The sequence below is a fragment of the Amblyomma mixtum genome, chromosome 6, assembly GCF_055824585.1.
Source record: "Amblyomma mixtum isolate Tamu chromosome 6, ASM5582458v1, whole genome shotgun sequence".
Lineage (NCBI taxonomy): Eukaryota > Metazoa > Arthropoda > Arachnida > Ixodida > Ixodidae > Amblyomma > Amblyomma mixtum.
Window position 1 is genome coordinate 126,019,202 of NC_143017.1, and position 23,055 is coordinate 126,042,256.

The 23,055-nt window shown below is 47.8% G+C and overlaps 2 protein-coding genes across 2 annotated transcripts in view; both read right to left on the bottom strand.

Annotated features, from left to right (window-relative positions):
• LOC149340298 (solute carrier organic anion transporter family member 74D-like) overlaps positions 1–19,118 on the bottom strand; it is a 50,633-nt gene extending 31,515 nt beyond the window's left edge. The window contains exon 1 of the mRNA XM_089549043.1: positions 18,998–19,118. The gene's annotated coding sequence lies outside the window, so the exon portion shown is untranslated. The remainder of the gene's footprint in view (positions 1–18,997) is intronic.
• LOC149340299 (uncharacterized) lies at positions 15,610–22,736 on the bottom strand. Its single transcript, XM_089551101.1, has 4 exons — positions 22,728–22,736; positions 22,019–22,266; positions 18,998–19,262; positions 15,610–16,088 (listed from the first exon to the last, which is right to left on the bottom strand). The coding sequence occupies exons 1-4, from the start codon at positions 22,734–22,736 to the stop codon at positions 15,774–15,776; spliced, it is 837 nt and encodes a 278-aa protein (XP_089407227.1). The 3' UTR covers positions 15,610–15,773.
• Positions 22,737–23,055: the final 319 nt, after the last annotated feature.

A 23,055-nucleotide genomic window follows, 5' to 3' on the forward strand; every position in this document is an offset into this window, starting at 1 on the left:
GCTCCCTGAGGCGACTGGCCACAACTACGACCGGCCGCAGGGTCTTAGAAGATTTAAACATTAGCTTTCCGCAGCAAGTGGCTGGGAGACAAGATATACCTAAAGAGTGGAAGAGCAAATTCCTTACGCTTCCGCTTCCCAAAAACATGCACCCGGAGCATCATCATGCTAGACGAGTGGCGAGGAGCAAGAAGATGAACGAGTGCTATTCAACAAAAGAAGGAGCCTTCTTCGTGGACGCCGCGGGTCCTGTACAAGGAATATCAACAATCTCAGTGGTGCACCAAATGCAAGTCGTGGACGGGCTTTCAGTTCGTAACGGGGATACACAGGCTATGGAGGAAGTAGCGATAGCCCTAGCCGCAACGCACTCCGAATCTAAATACATAGTTACAGATTCCCAGGCGGCTTATAGAAACTATATGCGTGGCAGAATCACGCCGCTAGCCTGCAAAATTCTTAGTCAATGTAGGACTTCAGCTGAACGGAAGGAATTAATATGGGTACCAGGTCACCAGGCAGTTGAAGGAAACGAGCGCGCACACGCTTCGGCCCGAGCTTTTCTTCCCCGGCATCCTTCTACGTCCACCCTTCCTGATTCTGGCTCCCCCTCTCCGCTAACGACATATTCAGAAATATTGCAACATTTGCGTCTTGAAAGGCAGACACTCCCGAGGCCCGCTAAGGGTCTCAGTAAATCAGAGGAATGTCACCTTCGCAGGCTACAAACTATGTCTTTTAATAACCCAGCTACGCTTCACGCCATTGAGCCCGAGTCCTTTTCGGCACAGTGCAAATTTTGTGGCCAGAAGGCAAACTTGTACCACATGGTATGGGCTTGTAAGAAACGAGCTCATAATCCTCTTTAGTGGTCCATTAAAGATTTTGTGAGTGTTCGTGTTCATATGTTTTCCTCTTCGTCTGTAAATCCCCGGCCAGATGTCCTTGCCTTTCCTTGGTGTCTGACGGGCCAGGTCTTGAGAGAACGCGTGGGGGCTCTCGCTGTCAGGAAGGCAAGCTCGGACAGGGATCCAGACGATTCGAATGGGATGGTCCGCGGAACACTGTCCGAGGACGTGTCGCGCGTGTTTTGTAGTAAGCCAGAGGAGTGAGCTCGTTATGCGGCCTTTCAGTCGGTTATGACTGTCCGCGACCTGATTTCCCCATTCTCCCGGTTGACTAAGATTCAGCGGTTAGCAAAGGCATGAGGGCCCCATCACATGCGGGGATAGAGGGAAATAAGGTAGCGGACACTACCGCCTGCGCGCTTAACCACTGGGCATCGCCTCTCTCGCCGCCTGATACCGCTGCTGATTTTAATCTGGCTATTACTTTTCGGGAGATCTCTCTCCTGTATCAAAACGCTCACGGCCGATACCCACCCCCCTGTAAATGCCTCAAGAAGACAGAGGAGCGTTGGCTTCTTCGCCTCTACACCAACACGGTACTGTGCCCGGCAGTGCTCAAACATTTCAATTCGGCCTTTTCGGGCGAGTGTCCACACTGTGGGGAAGTGTTTGCGGACACGTATCACATGGTGTGGGCATGCCCTGCCAATCCTGCTTTCCCACCCCACCCCACCCCCACCCCACCCCCACCCCACCCGAGAGGACTGGGAGGCTGCCCTGCTCGGCTGCTCAACTCTCCAGGACCAACGAGCCCTGGTGACAAGAGCCCGGGACGCCGCGGAGGCCACAGGGGTCCCGGACTAGGAATCCCTCCTAGCAATTGTGAGGGCCGGGCCCTTCAGGCACGGTCCAAGCAATACCTCTCTTGTATATAGTAGAAATAAATGTTTTACACCACCACCACCTCTCCTGCTGCCCTGCTCGAGCGCGTATGTATAAAACCCGATTTTAGGTTGTCACTGATCCCGTTAGTAGCCGTTATGTTCACGGATTCGGACCTGTCCGAGTAGCTTTCCGCGTTCGTGTGAAGTGCGCACGGATTTTTCAAGATTTTTCCCGAGCCCTAGTTGCGTTGCTGGAGTGGTAATTAGGTGAACTGGTCTTGCTGGTCTTGTTTTGAATGACGCAAGAGGAGCCTCACCAAAGAGCACCACATTGAACTTTCCTCTTAGTCTGCCCGAGATAAAGTCAAATGCTAGTTTTCCGAGGCACCTCACCCCAGAGAAGCTGTATACAAGATCAGGGGAAAGCTTGCACTTCTCAAAGCACGAGAACTAAAGGAGACGTCTTACCTGTGTGTCAGATAACGCGTATTCTCAATTAGAGGTAACTGCCATCATCACCACCATGAGCCCGGTTACGTTCATAACAGGATAGAGGCTGCACCGGCCTACTTAGAATTGTGTCTTGGGCCTCTCGGAGCCGACGCCTTATCACCCCAAACATCTGGACCCCCTCGTCCCACTGCTCATATCCTCTCTTACCACCGACTACAATCGACTACGCGCACTTGCTCGTTAGTTCGAAACTGTAAGCCATTGTTAACTCTGTCCGTACCGTGAACAATAGATGAGAACGCCAATTTAAAACGGTTCTGCGCCGTTCTTGAACATGCTGCGCCCGTTTACTGCAAGCTAGGAAACTACAGTTTAATTTTCTCTTACGTTTGTCTGTTTTCCCCATGGCAGCGATCTTTTAACCGCTGGTGCAAACAACGGTGTGCAGAAGTTGGACATGGCCGCCTCTGCCAGCGTGGTTCGTGCCCTGAAATGCCGCTGATCTCGTGATTCAATCGCGTCTGTGGTTGATTGTGTCGACGGTCTTGATAGCAGTGAATCTGCTGCTTCATCATCCGACTTTAGTTTATAGGGCTAAGAAGACCTTACAAACCAGCCAAGGACAACGATGGTAGCGCCTCGGTTAGTTTCTTATTTGGGCCAATTTTGCTCGACTCAGTAGCCGTTTTGAAAAGGGCTTTGACGTTGCCGATATTATTTCTCACATTTGTAGGGTTTCCACATCATTTCAGCAGCACTTGATACTGAATGCGCTACAAAGGGTTTGCCGGACCGTTTTTCCCAATGGCGTGCCTAACTGTGGGTGGTGGTGGTGGTGAAAAGCATTTATTTAGTTATTTACAGAGAGGTGCTCGGGGAGAGGACCCTAATGGGTCTCACTCTTACAATACTAGGCGGAGTCCCTCATTCCGGGATCCCGTTGGTCGAGACCGCTACACAAGTCCGCCGAACCAGGGCCTGTTGGGCCGATAGTTCCTGGCAGCTGAGCAGGGCCGCCTCCCAGTCCTCTCGGGTAGGGGAAGGGGTGATTGGGGGGAGAGATGGATTTTTTCTGCATGCCCAAACCATGTGGAAGGTGTCGGCCACCTCCCCACAGAATGAGCAGCGGCCGTCAAAAGAAGGATTAAAGTGCTTGTGAACCGCCGGGCACAGCAGGGTGTTTGTAAAGAGCCTGAGGAGAATTCGTTCGCCAGCTTTACCCAGTCCTTTCATAGGAACTGGGTATCGCCGGTGTTCGGCACGATAGTGCTCAGTAATTTCTTTAAAAGAAAGGAGAGGGCTGTGATCTGGGTTAAGCTCCTCCCAAGGGACGCCTGGTGCCCGGTGAGTGAGTGCACGGGCTGCCTCATGGACGGCTTCGTTACCTGGCATGCCTTGGTGGCCGGGGACCCATATGATTGAGCGATGAGTTGGATCGCCGTCGCGAGTACTGCGGTGTAAAATTTGGTGAGCGAGTGGAGTGATCCAACCGAACTCAAAGTTACGACAGGCTCCGCGAGAGTCTGTGAGGATGAATTTAGAGTCGGGATGGGAGGCTGCGAGGGCGATCGCCACCTCCTCCGCATGCGTTGAGTTGGGCGCTCTGAACGAGAGGCCGTCCACCTCTTTTCCCTCGTGTATGACTGCAGCCGTGTACCATTCCCCCCTGGAGCGGTAGGGGCCTGCAATGTCGACGTAGAAGACGTGTTTCTTCGAGCCATAGTGGCGGTGCAGGGCATTCGCCCGCGCCTGGCGCCGGCCATTATGGTCCTCCTTGTTCATCTTAGTCGGAAGGGGTCGAACGTAGAGGGCGCTTCTCCACAGTTCTGGCACTCGAACCCGTTCCATGGTATGATGATCATGTCTGATATGTAACCGGTCCAAGAGGGGGCGACCGGACACGGTCTGGGCGAGACGCGTGTATTGGTTAACGAGATGCGCCTCGCGGAGTTCTAGATAGGTGTTCACCACCCCCAACGCGAGGAGTCGCGCGTTGGAAGGGGATATCAGGAGGTCGAGGGCTCTCTTGAAAATTTGGCGGAGTACAATCTCCAAGTGATCTTCGTCATGTTTCCGTAAGCGGAGGTAAGGAGTCGAGTACAGTACTCGACTAGTTACGAAGGCATGCGCGAGCCGCATCGCATCCTTACTTCGCAACCCTCCTCGCTTGTTGGAAACGCGGCGAACCATTCGGCCCACCTGGTCGCCGACTTTGCGGAGTTTGGCAAGAGTTGTTCTGCCTTACGATGTTGATTAATGAAGAGACCGAGTATTCGTAGCTCCTTCGCTTCACGGATGGGGCCGCTTGCGAGAGAAAGCTGAACGGAGAGTTTGCATTTCGGAGAAGATCGAATATGCACAAATTCAGACTTGGACGGGGAGCACTGGAGGCCGCAGTACGTGACATAGTGGTCAACTATGCTCGCCGCTGCTTGCAGGCATTCCTCCATCTCTCCTATGTTTCCCGTAGTGGCCCAGATGGTGATGTCATCGGCGTACAGCGCATGCTGAACACCGCCGACAGCCGCCAACTGTGCCGGGAGGTACATCATAGCAATGTTAAAGAGAAGCGAGGACAACACAGCGCCTTGTGGTGTGCCCCGCGTTCCCATCTCAAACGGGCCGTACTCGGTCTCTTGTATACGTATATAGGCCAAGCGGTCCGTTAAGAAATCTTTGATGTAATTGAATGTACGAGGACCACAGTTGGTCTCGCTAAGGTGCTTTAGTATGACGCCGTGTTTAACATTGTCAAACGCACCCTTGAGATCGAGTGCTAGGACTATTTTGTCGTTGTGTGGGTGTTCTATGGGTTCGAGAACCTCGTGATGAAGCTGTAAGACGATGTCTTGTGCGGACTTACTGGGTCGGAAACCGAACATGGTGTCGGCAAAGGAGCTCTTGCTCTCGACATATTCTGAGAGGCGGTCACGGACCATCGTTTCCATCAGTTTTCCTACGCATGAAGTGAGGGATATGGGCCGGAGGTTGTCTGTGTATACCGGTTTCCCTGCCTTTGGGATAAAGGTTACCAATGATGTCTTCCAATCCGGTGGCAACGAAGTGTCCCCGGTCCAAATGGCGTTAATATATTCGAGTAGGGTTTTGTATGCCCGATCAGGAAGGTTCGCCAATAATTTGACTGTGACCTTATCCGTCCCGGGCGCCGTCCCCCTGCGCATTTTGGCAAGAGCCGCGCCGAGGTTGTGAAGCTGGAAAAGTTGGTCCAGTTCCGGATTATCGCAGCCTGCATACGAATAATCCTGCCCGCGCGGGTCTTGATCCTGATTGAGGTATTGTGAGCGCAAGGTGTTCGCTAGCTGCTTCGTGTGTCCTTGAAAGTTGTGTATCGCGCGATTGATGTGTTTCTGGGTCTCCGAGCGTGTTTGTGTGGGGTCTATGAGACTCCTGAAGAGCCGCCAAGTGTTGCGGCTGGGCATCTGTCTTGCTGCGCTGTTGCATCGATCTACCAAGTTAGTATCTGCGAGCTGGGCAGCATACTCGGCAGCTTGCTGGGTGAGGTCAGAGATGCGAGCGCGGAGTTTACGGTTGTGTTTCTGCCGCCGCCATCGCTTAGTGAGGCTGCGGCGAGCTTCCCAGAGGTGCATTAGGTGGTTATCCACGTCAGGTGCACGCTCCGTAAGCTGGATATGTTTTTCCTGTGAACGGAGTGTTTGCATGAGTCCGTGTGCCCAAGTGGAGTAGCCCTGTTCCATGAGAGAAGTTACTGGGAGGGCCTGGCGGAAAGCGTTCCAGTCGGGAAGTTTGGCTTGCGCAAGGGGGCGACGTAAGGGCCGAGTATAAATGGCAGTGTTCAGTATGCAGTGGTCGCTACTGAGGGTGTCCTCGGTGTTGATCCACTCTGCGTGTTGGATGTGTTTCACGAGGGTAAGGTCGGGGCAGGTGTCCCGAGTGACGGAGTTCCCTACACGTGTTGGGTGGACCGGGTCGGTTAGAAGAGTGATGCCCAGCATAGATATAAGTTCCGCCAACTTACGACCGCGCGTCTCTTCCTTGCAATAACCCCACATGAGACAGGGCGCGTTAAGATCGCCCACTATCATGAAGGGGTCGCGACCCGCGATCCTTAGCGCTGCGCTAAAGATGTTAGAAAAAGTGATGTTTTTGAGTTTCGGGGGGCAGTATAGATATTAAGTATGTGTGCGGGGCTATCTGTTCACCGCAGGGGGAGGACAGAGACCATCACGTACGAATATTCCAGGTTTAGGTCGAGATCAACCTCCTGCGCTGTGTAGCCCTTATGGACTAGGATACAGGTGAACGGGTCTCGTTGAAAAGTGTCATAGCCCGTGAGCTTAACCGCATCTCCGGTTTCTTGCAACGCAAGGACTGTGGGGCCATGAGTGATCGTTTTTTAGCCGGAAAAGAGTACGACCTAGAATCCTGTTATTTTGAGAAGTATTTCCTTTTGGATAGGAAGACATTTGTTTATTCCAAAGGTAATTTTTTTCTTTTTATGATACAAGCATATTTGTGCAAGCTTTCTTCAAATTTTACTAAATGCCTGTATTTCACAAATAAAATTTAATAATATGGCATAGAACTCTGAAATGAAGCGCCTATTATTAAAAACTGTGTTTTATTAGCTTCACTCTGATAATATCATTAAATTCTAGACCCTATAGTTCTTGAGCCAAAAACATTAAACGAAAACCCAGAAAATACAGCCCCCTTCCGTGGGAAAAAATTAAGCGCCCTGTAGTAGGTTTGGTGTATAATTAGGCTAATTAAGTGTACTGAATACTGTGTAAGAGATGACGCCGGAAGAGCTGAGTAATATTTCCTAATTTTCATGGGTTTCCCTCTAAATAAGCTAACTTCTTCAAAAGTCGCAGTAATTACGCCGGAAAGATCATGCCTCAACATACACTCAGCTAAAGAGCCGCTAAAACTGATACAGTGGTTAGCTTTTTGGGAAGTAACCGCCTTGCGACAACTGTTATTCCCCCATAGAGCTCCTCGACAAAAAAAGAGCTTTAGTGCATCGGTCTTTGTGTGAGCGCACGCTTAACGCAATAACGGGTCCAGAGCGCTCATGTACAGAGCTCTAATGAAGAAAAAAATGGAAGAGCCACTTAAGCTCAGCCTTTAGGATATGAAGCGATAGAGTTAATGAGTTAATGCCCAAATATGCGGAATTGGTCATTCCTAACTTTGACTTCATATGTCCCTTGAAGTCCTCATATCACTCTTTGCGCAATGGTGCAGCGGTTAAGCGGCGCGCCACTGCCCTGCGATGGCAGGTGCTGCCACCGGTGGGACTTGTGCGACCCAAGTTGTTCTTCCCAAGCAACCTCTCGCGATCAACCATTTATATAACGGCCTCCTGCCAGAGTGGTTATTTTTCGCACAATCTGATGGGCTGGTTGTGATGATGATGATGATGCCATAAGGTCCCGTGATCTAGGTTGTCCACCTAGGTTGCTTCTCCAGGGGTGGCTGCCTGGGCAACCCCTACGCCACCCTATTTACCGCTCACAACGCCGACAGCGCCGACGCCGTATTTTCTGCGTAACGGATCCTTGAACACTGTCGCGTTAATTCGTCAGGGTACGCATGCATCTTTCAAAAGTTATCGCAGTCAGCGTTGGGGCATTGGAGGTCTTAGCGTGAAAACATGGAGGCGTGCTTCCAACCAAGCGCCGCCCTCTTCAGCCGAATAAGCAGTCGTTGTGGTTCTGGACGGCATGTTTACCCGGAGAACTGCTGGTGTTGTTGCCCTTCGATATGACTGGCCTTGATTAGACGAAAAAATGCAAGTTTTAATTAAGAACAGGCATTTAGATACGCTCTCGAGTCTAGTGCGCCTGTGTCTATTGGGGCCTCCAGCTGCGTCGCAACCGTCTGCAAGTTCTGCAACTACGTAGCAGAAATAGGTTTCAAGCTATGTAACGGCGCTTTATGTATTGGAATAGTTTAACAAGGCAATTAATACCAAATTTACACAAGAATTTTGCAGCGAAAGCCGCACTAGGCTAGCAGAAGCGCATTTCGCGGTGCCTGCCAGACGCCACTCCGCGCATGCGCCGTTGCCGGAGCAAGCAGTACCATGGCAACCATGGTGCCGAAGCCGCTGCGCCGCACTGCGCATGCGCCAAGTTGTGCCGCGCCGCTGGGATATAAGCCGGAAGCGATGCGCTCGCTCCTCAGACGCGCACCATAGAAGATGGAGAGAGGTCGAGCTCGTCACGGCAGCAGTACAGGCTGCGTGAAGTTGAGACTTCCGATCCAGAAGTCGTCGCATAGTACTAGGCCGGCCGACAGTGTGAAAACGAGGCGAGAAAGGCTAAGCGGGCGGCCGGGACGCCTGAAGAACGAGAGGAACGTCTCGTGAAGAGAAGCCGCCAAGCTGCTGCACAACGACGGCGTGTCGCTACCAAAATGTCAGTAGACGAAACTGCTTTCGCTACGTATATCCTGGCCTAGCTGAGCAAAGCCACTGCCAATTTTTTAGCGCTAAATGTCTCATGATGGGAAGTATTCTTGCTCGAGCGGTTTGTACTTACATTAGCTAGATGGCGACATTGGGTTTACCTGTCATGTATCACATAATTTCAGCCGCCGAAGAATTGCTTGGTAACTGTGAATTTTGATCGCAGAAATCAGGGCTAATGTAACAATTAGCCGCACAAGACTGAAATATAATCTTGTGCCGAACTAGCAGTCATGAGGACCATATTAAAAGGGCCTTTCACATGCAAGCAAAGTCGAGTGCGTTTAACGTTTTCGGAATGCTTTACTGAAACTCTCTGTGGGGACAAGTTGCACGTGGCACGCTAACGTCATTTCCCTTATGTCCGCAATCAAACTAACGCTTTACTAAAACTGTCTAATCACTCAAGTAGCATCAATCATGGGTATTCTGCCTCTGAATAACCGTTCTACGGGAATACGAAGAGTTTCAGTCAGTCCTATTTGGATACTTTTTGGTCTAGAGTGTTGGCATTCGCCACTAAGACAACACAGTGCAGTCTCAACATTCGAGGTCAGGGTTACCTATAGTGAAATAGCGGCACCCTGTTTTCTAAGTTGTTTGGTGACGACGGTATTCTCAAGCAAAACTTTAAGGGGGATTGCATGCTGAATCAAAGCGGAGCCAAGAAAGTTCAGAGAGCATGTGCTGGTTTTTTAGTATTAGTTCGCTTGTGAAGCAAAGTCCTGTGTGCTTTTCGGCCTCCGAAATTCTCGTTTTGTTTGTTCTGGTTTTGCGAGGAAATACTGACGTTCAATGAACACTGCTCTGTTCTGCACAGAACACGGAGAGCGCGTGAAAATAACAACGGAATCAAACGACTCAAGTATGCCACGCGCATCTGCCTAGCAAAGACTTGCTCTACTTACAGGCGTCGCACTGCTTCAGCTGTTGTGCACTAATGTCGCTGCAGCACAAGTTACTTGCGACTTCACCAGCAGCTGCTTGCACGCAAGCAAGAAACTGTCAAGAGGCGCTCATAAATCGTTCTCCGGAGTCTGTTAAACAGCAATAAGCAAGTAAAAAAGCTTGTGATGACGTAGAATTTCAATGACAGCAACATATCTTCCATATGTCATTTATGCTCACGCAGCAGTCTCAGACACAATCGCTCTTTTCTTACCGTTTGCCGCCGACTGCCTAGATTTTTCTTTTTCATCTATGCGTATTGAGCAACTGAAGTTTGCGAGAAGCGCCATTGCACATCGCTATGTGATTTGCTAAACTGCCGCGCTCACGCGACGCCCTGCATGGAGCAGACCGCTGCACAACCGTTGTGCACGTGTTCGGAATGGTACAATGCGTAAGTGCTCTGACTCTTCTGCTTATAGCTCACGAAGACATCTGCGTTCAGATTGCATATGACTATACCACCGGCCGGCCTCTCCTCCTTTTTCTCTCACTAAAATTTCTTTCTCTCTCTCTAGGGAGTGAGTGCTGCTTCCATTTTATTCCACACTATTCCGATGGATAAGTGCCCAGCAAGGTCTTGGGATGTGTGTGGGTTTAGGAAGATCTTGTGATGTGTATGAGTTTGTGACAAGTGAAAGGAATAAACAAAAATAAATCAAATAAGTATCCGTGACTGGGATTCGAAGCCGTGGCGGTGCGAACAGATCAGCTTCACTTGCATTGAGCGCTAGACTATCGTTGCAGCCGAACCCGCCTCGTGCTTAACTGCATGCAACATACTCTCGCACTGTGCGCTGCATATTGTCTACTTCATTAACTAATACTACTATAAAAGTGATATCCGCGTTTTGAGATATGGGGCGGTAGCGACAGAGAGATGTGCGCTGCATGCGCTGACGTGGAAAGCGTTGTGGTAGAAACACGGCACTAGAGCAATACACGTTGGCGTTGGCAATATTGCTGCAGAAACGCCCAACTGGGGCATAGACCGCCGGATTACATTGGGTGAATTTGCATGAAAAAGTTGAAGACGCCCATAACTGGCTCCCTGGGCCAGTGGATAACTCAATAGCGATTTCAGGTCTGTGACGGTAGTATGTGCATGCAAAGCACTGCTCTTTCGCGCAATAGTTCGTGCCTAGCAATGCTAAACCACCAAACACTGTTTTCTAACGTTTTCCTCATGTAATATTGCTTTGCTAAAAACATGTCCTGTGCAGCTTTGCTTTTCGCATCTATTTCAGCCCAATGGCAGGTTCATGTAACACGTCCATGTAACACAGCTCATCTTGCAAACCAAAAATACCAACAGTCGCTGGAAGCAAGGAAAGCAAAGAGTAATGGGTATTTTATTTTTTGAGGTATTTATTGGAAGGACTTAATTGCGCAATCTTTTTTGGACTTCTAATAATTTTACGAAATATAGGATAGCAAAATTAAGGGTACGCTTAAGCCATCGTAAGAGGGGAATGTGAGGGCATAGAAGCAACTTTGCGATTACATGTCTATGTGTCTGTGTCAGGTATTTTACCACAAACACGCCGTCGGTGGTATCCGAACACAAAGCTTCCAAATGTCCCACTGAGGGCTGTACCAAAACATTCACCGCGAAGGTTGTCTCCCCTTACAATATTAAATTGGTTTGGGTTAACATGCAGCTTAGCATTGAGAGTGATTACCATCGCCGCACCCGACCAAAGCGGCAAACGTGGAACTTCCTGTTATACGTTATATTCTACGTTGAATTTAAATTAGCAATGAAGATAAGACAGGCGCAGTAACCTTCTCACTATCGGCGGACACCTGAACCGCGCCATGAGGAATGGGAAGAAGGAAGAGAAAGACAGAAGAAAGAAAGAGGCATCGTAGTTGAGGGCTTCGGAATACACGGATATATCGAATTCGAAGGGGGTTGTGAAATAGTTCGATATATCGATAATTCGATATAGAAAGATGGCAATAGAAAAGCTTTTGCTGAAACTGGAAGCAAGAATACATTGCATCCACGCAATTGACGCGTGCTCGCCGCGCACCGCTGGCTGTGCGTTTCTACGCCTAAGCTGCTTCGCATTATACCTGCAGCGGAAGGTGCTTTGAAACTAGCCACTTTATATCATAAGCTTTCTGATCATGTTGCCGGTAAACTAACTATAAGTACAGTAATCTGATTACAACTAAGGTACGGTTGTTTTCAGCAACGGCTTCGGCAGGAAAGCATGACAGGTGACGGCCGCCTCATGGGCTTAGGTTGTTTTCACCGCGTGACAGTGATGTGGCGTGGAAAATGAGTGCAAAAGACCACAGACCACCATCAAGTACCTCTCACCTTCACCTCGTCACGCGGTTTCACAGCACCAGTACTGCCAGAAGCTTCCCAAGACCGCGTAGTCAATTCGTCTCCGAGTGTGAAAAGTGTTCGAAGATTGCCGTTGGGAGAAGCGGCACTTATGGGGCGCGGCGCACAGTTCGATACATCGAATGTTCAACTGAAGGCAATTTCGATATATGCGAACAATAGTGCTATACATTCGAGTGGGATTTTCAAGGGTATTCTCTGAATGTTAGATATAAACAGTAATTTGATATATCCGGTATGGATATATCCAGGCTCGACGGAAATTTTGACCACCTGAAGTTATTTAAAATGCACTGACATATCGCAGCCCACGGAAATTTTTGCTTTTTGTCTCCGTCGAAACGCGTCCGCCGCAGCCGGAATCGGTTCCCTTTTTATCGTGCTCAGCAACCCAGCGCCATGACAACTGAGAAATCGCGGCGTGTACGCGGCAAGTGCGTTTTTAGAGAAGACGCTGTTTAGAACTGAGAAGGTGAAATGAGAGAAACAGACCACATCTGTTGTTGTTTTTTAAGCTGCTATATTAGAAAAATCTAGGTTCATTTAGCAGCAAAGCGCACGTGTAGTAGGGTATCATAAGATGCGTCTTTCACATGATTTCCAGGAATACGTATGAGTTTGTAGCGAAATAACTGTGGTGAAAAAAGTTAACTACATATGAACTATACAGCCTTGAAAACAATGCGCAAGCGTTGTTCTCCAGGGCTGCATGGGAGCGCTGTTCGAAAGCGGCTCAAGTGCAAAGGAACGGATCCAATATAGTATTTGATGCTATCATTTCTACTACACAGCGCTGCATGCCTCAAGCCCAATAGTGCAAGCACTCGATTAAGAGGCAAAGGTGATTCGTTGACGTAACGTAATGTTTCTTGCGTGCATTTTGAAGCGTGGAAAAAGTGCGCTCCTAGTGCGATGCCCCAGTAAACTTGCGCGTGTATTAGCTGTATCATGCGCTCCGCTCATGGCTTATACATATAAGGTATGGTATCTAAGATACATTCTTGTAAAAAAGCGCGAATTACGACAGACAAGAACAAGAATCTAAGAGAGCAGTGCTCTGTAGCGAATACAACAATGATGAATGAGCCACCTCTGTCTGATAAATAGTATTTGGGGTTTGCTAGCACTGTACCCTTTTTCCCTGCTGCATGGTTTCTGTAAGATAGATCTGCCCAGCGTCTTTTGTTGCAAACATATGAATTCGTGTTTTGTACCCAGACGCTTAAAATGTGGATGATGCAAAAGTTTCTTCATGTGCTTGCTGCTCCTGGCACATGCGTGCCTATCATACCATCGCTCACATAAAGAGCGCGAAGGCAGTTTTTGCTCTGACAACTTTATACGAAAAATACTCCATGCAAAATGGCATGGACGCTCGGTACTGTTATTACCGTCGTTTTATGCAGCATCCCTAAGCTGAACTTCTAGGCAATCCCCATGCGTTCACACCCTATCCAGTTGGATTGTTATCCATGTGGGCCCATATGTTCATGCGCACCAAGTGGGCTTGCGCGGTGTAGGCGGTGTATGTCACAGAGTTTCGAAATATCACCTAGAAAGAGAGCTGGCACCACCGTCTATGCGAGTTTCTTAAAGGACACTTCATCAACCGCGGGAATGCCGGGGAGGCGAAGTTTCGTGTATGGCTTGGCTAGAGTTAAGTCGAATATGTGGATTATACCTCTGAATTGGTAGTTGCGCCGCGATGATCTCTTCTGTGCGCAGGTTAAATTATTTCAATACTGTATTTCTCACTTCTCGATGCTTTTAACGCAAGTGAAAGCTCGGTGTTGGGCCGGTACGGAAACTTTCACATATCTTCGAGGTTTGTCTCAAAACGAATCATATTTTTACGGCTGAATCCATGTTTTATGCCCAGCCATAGGCAAGCCAGGTAAGAAACCCTCGCATTCCTGAGCCTCTCCATGGTGCTCCCTCGCTCAGAAGATGGCGCTCGCTCCTCATCACAAACCGCCATGTTTTGAATGTACGAGTTTTTGAGGAAGCCACGCTACAACGCGGCCACTTTACATCTATCTTGAATGGGCGAGTGACCGAAGGACCTCAGGAGGAGGCGAAGGGAGCGCAAAGGGTAAAGTGGCGGTGGCGGAGTAGGAGAAATGAGTGAGGTCACGGGGCTTAGCGGCTAGTCAGAGGGGCCGATTGTGCGACTTCTCGCGTCTGGTGGGCAGCATTGGTTGTGTTCGCTTCGCGTCAGGAGGAAGTTTTGCGTTGGTGTCCGCTGCAGTAAACCATACGTTTTCGAAAATCCCGCCAAATTATGTCCTCACCCAATGCCCCACAACCGGGGCCTTTGAGGTAATAAATAAATAAATAAATCACTACAAGAGCGGCATCGTTCTTAAGCCGAGAAAGAACGCCAACGACACGCTCCACGGAATGCTCAAACAAAAGAACATCGTCTACAAAACATCATTGGACATTGTTGATTACATCGCCAAAACATTTGCATTTATTTGCTCTTTGCTCAAGACTATTAAACAACAAAGTAATGCTTATATCATCAAACATCAGTAAAGTCTTAGCAGGATATCTTCACGGTCAAATTGCTAGATGTGCTCGATTTTGTGACCCACGGACATTCATGTATAATTCAGCGGGACCCGGAACTTATTTCCTGATTTAGATAATAATATTCGATGGTCTCTGCATGAATGTTCGTGCCCATTTTACGAATCGGAATCCGCCGTAATGTAGAATCAGTAACAGCTCATTATACTCCAAGTTCTCAAATTCTAAGGCCTCACGAGGAGTCTCAATCACAAAGCAAGTTTGAAGTTATCAGTAGTCGTTTCACGACGATTCACTAGGATTTGTCAGGGTACTGTTCTTAATGAGATTCCGCACTTTTTTTGCTCCTGTAACGCAACGATCTAGAGACATACATATTTCACCTTATTTTAGAGCATCTTTTCATGTAACTATAGACTGCTGCATTCAGATGGATGCAGCATTGAGTTTTGAATAAAACTGCTTTTTTACTAGTCGTCAGTATCCCGAGCCAAACACTGTTTCCCGCAAAAGATCTCTAGAATGTTGTATGAGCCGAGGGTTTCTATGTAAGAAAAAAAAAGAGAGACTCACACCGGTCTTCCTTATCAGCCAAGCAGAAAGTGGCAGCTATAACTTTACTTCATCCTCAATATGCTCATTGACTTCCAGAACCCATATGGCGAGCATGAGCACAAATAGCATGGTTCTATAAACTACTTACTGCCTGGCCCATAAGTCAAAGCGCACAAAAATCAAATCGTCGTTCGCAGACGGACGCAAGCAGTTTTCAGCGACTACCTAAGTTGACGGGGACAGTACAGACTCCGAAAAAAGCCGCTCATAGAGAAAAGCGAAAGCACGGTTAGGCAGGTCCGCTCACTAGCAATAATTGAAGGTTGGACGACCTGCTTTCGTCAAATATTGCGCATGCACATGAAAAATTCTGGGGGCAACTGCTGCAGAAATGCATTCGCATGGGTAACCCACAGAGGCTGATGCAGTCAGTCAAGGTTATCTCATTCTTCTTCCGTTATCTATTGTTCTTCATCTACCTCTTCTCTCCAGCTCCCGTGAATAATATGGACAGCCTAACATCCCTCCTTGGAGGCCATGTCTGCGCAATGACCATGTGCACAATGTACACTCTAATAAATTCGTAGGCTTTTTTATTCTTGTCCAAGAGAGCTCCACAGGAAGGGCGCAAAATCTGTTGCTGCGAAGTGCGGACCCAAACCGGTGCTCGCCAAAACATGACGTTCAAGTCGTACAATACACTTCTGCTTTGAAAAAAACCGAAAGAGTGCGCTCGCCCTTCAGGGCACCAGGGCGACCACACGAACGGGCGATCCACTGGCGCCGTCAAGCATGAGCGGTAGAACAATGGCGTACGCCCCCCTAGGCGGTACCCGATGTAGGGCGTTCAGGTTCTCTAGGGCGAAGATGTTGGCACCCAGCATTGTGCGGTGCGTGGCCGTGTCACCGAACTTGTCAATGGCCAGCGAGTCGATGCCCACGCCGAATACGCTCCGCTTTTTCACCAGGAACGAGGCGACCTCTGGGGAGATGGACGGGAAGTGCCTCGTGCCGTTCTCGTCGAGGCCCATGTACGCTGTGCGGTCTGGCCAGTACTGCACGATAGCGGGACATTAGGCTAGGAGTCAGAGATATCCTTTTAATCTATGCGGCTGAAGAGTATCTCATTTACAATTATATTGCAAAAGCACAATTCTGATGCGTTAAACGCGAGCAAGATTTTGTGATGTTTGCAGTGTTTGTATGCTTGCGGTATGTGTATGCTTGCGGTGTTTGGGGTTTTTGTCGAGCGAAAGAAATAAACAAAAATAAATTAAGTAAATATCCGTGAAGGCGATTCGAACCCGCGGCATTGCGAACAGGTCAGCTTCGCTGGCTACTGTACGAGAGCTCTAGGCGCATTTTTATTTCTTTATTGCATGGAAGTACACCCACATTGACAGGCTTCAAGTCCGACATGGCCAGGTCGCCTCAAGCAACCCGTCATGCACAATCACACCAGCATCCACTCTCACTTTGCCAGCACGTCAAAATTCAGGGAGACACACGCATGCATGCATCGAGGAGAGGGAGCCAGGCAGGAGGTCTGAGAGATTCGTCTCAGATTCATCTCAAGTGCTGAGAGATTCGTCTGAGGCTCAAAGCAGTATTTGGGACCTTTTTGCGCCCTAGACGTTCTTGACGTCGCTTAGAAGATCGTCACAAGAGTGGTGACGTGGTTCCCAGACTCATTTGGTCGGGCTTTCAGTGGTAGCGAAACCCTGCTGTATAAGAGCCCTTTCCTGGCGAATTTCCTCTTTAACGGTTTCAAGAAGCTTGCAGCTGGAGCCAGCGAGTTTCTGTGAAAGACAACGAGGCTTTACAAAAGTACTTTGATTTAGGCTCGTTGGTTCGTAGCCATAACGCAAACGGGACGTTCCGCGCCTGTCGTGTTGCTTCACGTTCCTTCTTGTCATCGTCTCATCTGCGCCTTTCTGTATCAAACGAGGCTTTCCAAAGTTCTCCACAAACTCTCAAGTTCTTGAGATATTTATATTATGCCGTTTAGTATCAATTGTATATTAAGTCCCAACTAGCTTAATATTACCTCTGAACACTATTACTTTCTATATTACAAAGCCTTATATATATTAGTATAAGATTCTGTATGGTCCACATAAATTTCATCGAACGAAAATGGCAGCTTCTGCGAGGACAGTACCATATTATTCTACACTTCTGTATCTTCCGCCCTGAATGGTCCTCTGTATCGTTTATTGCGCCTGTCATTAGTAGTGTGGACAGTGCTCAAGCGCCAGACGGCAGCACGGGTCAGTTTCGTAGCAGCCAGTGCACTTTCTTCCTGTGCGTGTCTGTAGCCGAATGGAGAGCGTAGATAATGGCCGGTAAGAGCAGCGCTGGACGATGTTGTTCTTGTGCAAGGATATGTCAGCTCTCTGGATGTTCTCCAGAGTCTTGTGGCAGTGTGTGGCGAGCAGGCAGCATCCCGAAGACCCGCCGTTACAGGGTGGAAAACTGGCAGCCCTGGCTTCCTGCAGGGCATTGTCGCCAGACTTTATCACAGCCGACGGCCGTCCAGGGCTAGTCTCATTCGAGGTTCATATCTGGCTTGCTTTCCAGCCTTCCACCAGTAGAAGATATTTCTTCAGGGCACGGTCTGCTCGCCACATGCTGCCGCAAGTCTCCAGTGAATATCCACAGAGCTCACACCCTTCTTCCACAAAAATCATGCCTCCCAGCTCTGCTCTTGCCGGTTTCTACATATGCGCCCCGCTCGGCTACAGACATGCACATGGTGAAAGCACTTGGCAAGTACAAAATGCCTCCTGTAGTTACAGCGCGGAAGACATTACAAGAGAGGACGACAAAACACAGCGCTGTGCTCTGTCGTCCCCTCTTGTCATTCCTTTTGCGCTGTAACTATGGAAGATCATCACCAATTTGCCCAACAGCTTGCTTTATCGAACCATAAAATGGGCGCCTCCGACTCCTGCTGGCGGCCGGTCGTGGAACACTGTTCCCATAACTAGTCACATATGTTCTACAAACGAAACGGCAGACTACGCAGTGCGTGAGATACAAGACCGCAAATCAATATGATACGGCCTTCGTATATGTGGCCTACGCAGCTCTTTATATTATCACTCGCCTCACGAAGAATTCCAATTACTCTGACATTCAGTGCGTATTTCCATGTTGCTGCACACTACAGGAAATAGACAAGAAACAGATGCCGACCGCTTTTTGCGAAGACTACCACTTTGTGTCACTACAAGGGCCAGTTAACTTGAAAATTAACGGAGATATATATTATCTGCAAAGCGAGCAACAATTGTGTTAGCCATCCACTCGTATTGCGTGTTGATATCGAGGTGCTGTTTCTCATCTCCAGGTGAGCTATGAGGGTCGCGTTTTAAAGCCAGTGCTTCTGAGCATGTGCTTTGCATTCGGTTAAGGTGTATAATTTCTACACCATGACATTTCCTGGTTAACGTCTCTGAGCTTTACTTTCGTCAGCCTCTCTGTCGCTCTCTTTAATAGTAAAATTTTGTTTCGGTCCTCAACGTTTTTTAACGTAGTACCGTTTCCTGCTCACTTTACCTGCAACCTAACTTCAGAAGTGCTCAGCAGCGCCGTACCCAACAGCAGCGGGTGATGTGGACACGCAGACGTTGCAAAAAAGCAAAAAGAAAATGGTTGAGACTTGCTTTTGCAATCTATTTTAAAATGTTTTACTGATAGCAAACGCGCGTTCAGATGATTTTCTTTCTATTCATTAAGAGCGAAGGCGACTAGAAAGTGATGAGTCTCCATGCCATATTTGATATTATAGGAGCAGACGCGCATGCCTCGAAGGATGCAAATTTCATTGCAAGAAACACAAGGATGGACTAAGAAGGGTGTTTCAGGCGACCGTTAAAAACGGTTTTGAAGTAGGTACGCTACGTCACGCTATGTTTGAGTTAAGCGCTCCATGTTTCTATCACACAGGCCGAAAACGCACCTTGGAATGTTCCGTGTAGGCCAAGAAAAGGCAGCCATGCGGAAGGCGTCCGTACTGTTCTTCCCAGTTCAGGACGTCACTCAAGGACAGCAGATACTCTGGATTCTTGGCCACACCGTCGCGCACGTCCACTCGAGCCACTGGCAGGAACACCAGCCTTTCAAGTGGTATCTCTGCCGCATCCCAGCCACCCTTGGAGAAGTGCACTGGGGCGTCCAGGTGAGTTCCACCGTGGATGGCTTCCTCCAGCACGTCCGCTTGAGCCCTGGCACACAGAAGAACAGGATCTCATTGCTATATATATTTTAGTGTACGCTGTCAGCGAACGTCTGTCAGTGCCCTAAGTTTGGAGCCGCATCAAAGAAAATTGCATGAAAGAAAATAAAACTAGAAGAAAATTATTACTGCCTCTGCGATACTCTATATCAGCTCTGTTATGAAAGAGAAGGAAAATTTCAGAAGCTGGAATATGCACCCTGGCCAATCCCCCGCCATGGGTATGTGCCATTCAGCCCGAGGACATCATCATCATCATCATTTCTTAGGTGGTGACTCGTAACCCTTACGTGCCTGAAACCTCTCATAGTTGATAAGGATAATTATTGAGGATAATTATTATCTAATAATGAAAACATAATTGGCAGTTCACTAATATCCATCAAGAGAAAAGTATAATCCTACTGGTACTCACCAATGCTGCAGAAACCTATAGGATAACGAGAACCGTCCTACTTAAGGACAAAACAGCTAGGAATGGGAATGAAAATGATAGGTGTAACTTCAAAATACGGAAAGAGGGCACATTGCGTCAGGGAACACACGCGGGTTAATGAGACGCTAGAAGAAATCAAGAAAAAGAAATGGGCTTGAGCAGGGCATGTAATACGAAGGCAAGATAACCGATAGTCCTTAAGGGTAACGCAGCGGATACCAAAGGAAGGCAAGCATGGCAGGGGACAACAGTAAGTTAGGCGGGTGGATGAGATTAAGAAGTCTGCGGAGATAGGGTGGCCGCAGCTGGAAAAGGACAATGTTATCTGTAGAGACGTGGGAAAGGGCTTTGTCCGGCAGAGAGCAAAGACAAGCTAATGATAATGAGGAAGATCGGTGGCATGAACACGACAAACGTGAAGCGAACAACTTAGAACGATAAGTGAATATTTTACAAGAACATGTGTAGAAATCGGTTTGGTTGAATTTTGACTCCTGGACATGTTTGGTCGCTGTCGCAGTCGTGTTTTGTTTGTATTGTTGCCAGTCGATCTAACATACACGTCCCTTCACACCTTGGCACATTTCAAGCGAATGGACTGCGCAGAAATAATTTTTTCCCGCACAATAGCGTCCCGTAAATTTTTTATCGCGATAGTATCCGAATTGCTTCAATGATTGCTTCAGCCAGAGGCGTTCTTATATTCATTGCTAGCAACGAGATTACCATATGAACAACTGTTATGATGTTACCACTGTTGTATTTTTATTTAGGGGCTTGTTTTCGCTTTATAGAAGCTAATATAAAACGTTAATCACTTCTTTGACTCTTCTAGCACACTGAGCACTTGATCTTGATATAAACGTTCGGGGAAACATACATTTACTTCTCAATTCAGTGATTAATAATTTTCCTTTTATCTTTAGTTGCAAATATAGCATGATTTCAAATTTCTGATCGGACACCTCTGGCATCTGCGATAAATTGGTTTAAATTAAAAATACATGTCTCTTCAAAAAACATTCGCAAGTCATAGCATGATAACCACCCCTTTTCATTCTTTCTTTTTGATTTTGCAATGTAAGCGAAAGAAAATGCTTAGAGGCAGGCACTAAAAAATGTTGCAAATTTTCTTAGAGAAGTGTTGGTTCATGCGAAATTGTCGTATACTTAACCCCACTTTCCTTCGATAAAGTTTAGTTCCGGTTGATTTGTAGCGACTAAGAGAGTCAAAAGACCGAGACTGATCCATGTCACCATATAGTAAGGAACATCAGAAGAAAAGATGACGTGGAGGCGGACAAAGAGGCTGAAGGGGTAGAAGCTGAATGCGCTTAAAACGGCTTAGCATTATGGCCGCAGAACAACCCTGTTTTCTGAATTCTTATACTCTCATGCAGTTAAAGTGGCCTATTGTACACTGTACATTGCTTAGCGCATAACTATGCGGCAAAAGAGGCAAAACATAGTAAACATAGAAAACACTAATGGTCAGATAAATCTGGGAGAGGGACAGTAGGTTACGATAAGTTCACATACACTGGAAACATTAATGTGGAGTACCTTTGAAGGCCAAATAGCGACCGCGAATCCTGGCCGCAAGAAGTTACGAATTTACACTTGGCAGGCGGGTTCATGTTTTGAGGCAGAGCTTGCCGGTATTCTGTTCAACACAAATTGATAAAATTTGAATGCTGCTGTGCTCAATAGTGGGGCCGCAAAATGGCGGTTAACGAAAACATTGAAGTTAGATTGAGATGAACGTAGCAAGCTACAGAAAGAAAAATTATCGTGGTGATTAAGAAACAAAAAGAGCGAAGTAGATCAAAAAATAAACGGGTAATATCTATGCCTTGGATGAAATATAGGCGATGAGGGGGTCATGCGGAAGGTATCTGCATGGACAGGGCACAGACAGGTCAGTTTCACGACATGGGCAGGGCATGGGCAGGCCATCACAGAACATGCAGTGCGCAGTGAAAGTAACCGATAGTATGCTGTCAGTGTGAGGTAGGGCACTGTGGTGAGGGAGACGTGGCCGACTGCTGCTGACAGGGTCCTGGTAGGCTGAGGGTGAAGCTAACAGGAATTTAGTTAAAAATGCCTTTTTCTGTAGTGCACGTAACAGGGCTAATCTTGACGACGACTGGCGTACACTGCGCTTTAAATGAATAAGGCAGTTCGCGCACTGGGCTGCTGAACGAACGGAACGTTTGTGACGGTATAAATTCTTGACTTCTGATGTTCTGTTTACAGTTACTTAGAGCACAAAAGTTATATTGGCAAGCGATATCTTCATCTGCATGTACCATCCAGCTTCTGTATCGTTGACGACAGTAACGTTGAGGCTGTAGTGCGCGTCGTTCGTCCAGTAGAGTGTCCCGTTATTGAAATGATGTGAGAGGTCGACTATTTTGTAATTTCCAAAAAGCTTTGGCGGGTCAGTTTTTCGCACGCATTGCACACAGTGTTGACTGGATAGAGCCCACAAGACTAGAAGCAGCTGCACCGTGATGCCGAACGGAACCTGCAAGATTAAAACGCAGCGTATTATTCCCTACCTTTGAAATACCTCAGACTTAGCCTCTCTTCTGCTTAGCTTAATATTGTCTCCTCGTGCCTACGGTACGCCATGCAAAAGTGGTTCGGCTTCTGTACTGCACCTTGCATTACAATTGACAGGAAATAGTTGACCTGCCGCAACTGTACTCTGTCTTGCAGGACTCCTTTTGGCGGTTTTCGTAACCTTCAAAATTTGCCTTTGTCTGCAGCTTAATTCTTGTGTTGTATTTGACTGTAATATGCCCCACAGGGTCTATTTTCCTCAAAATGGGTTCTCAATATGTGTCGTGTAAAGTACAGCCTAACATAGACGTGCTACTTTAGCAGAACTACAGCATTTATCACCACTACACTGTCATTCAGTCCAGTCAAACTTTCTACCATGAAAGATTTTCAGACGGTTATAGTCTGCATATTTTTCCCAACAACCGTGTTTCACTGCAACTGTCGCGTCACCCAAGTCATCTCTGCAGCATAAGAGCCGTGTTGTCAACAGCTAATGTATCAAAAAATGCTATCTCGACTTGTAAGTTCCAGCTGCAGGAAAAGTTACGACGGTTTGACAACGACGCAGGGCCCGCTTGTCTATACTAGCAAGGTTTATACTCGCACAGACGGTTGGGCGTTTAGAGTTGTTTCCGGCGTGAAAGAAGGGGGAAAGGTGCGGCAACATGTTTTCTGTTGCTATCTCGCTTTATGTCAAGTGGAATACCTTCTACAAGCGCGGTCAGAAGCAGATTAAAAAAGAGATACGCCCCCAAGGCAATTAATTCTGTCTCGCAGA

Bases quoted from the DNA above. Each gene is read 5' to 3' on its own strand.
- LOC149340299 (XM_089551101.1), bottom strand. The intron at 19,263-22,018 runs GTACATGCAGAT...TCTGTGTGCCAG, and splicing joins AACGATACAGAAGCTGGATG to GGCTCAAGCGGACGTGCTGG. The intron at 16,089-18,997 runs GTGCGTTTTCGG...GCTATCGTGCAG, and splicing joins CCTACACGGAACATTCCAAG to TACTGGCCAGACCGCACAGC.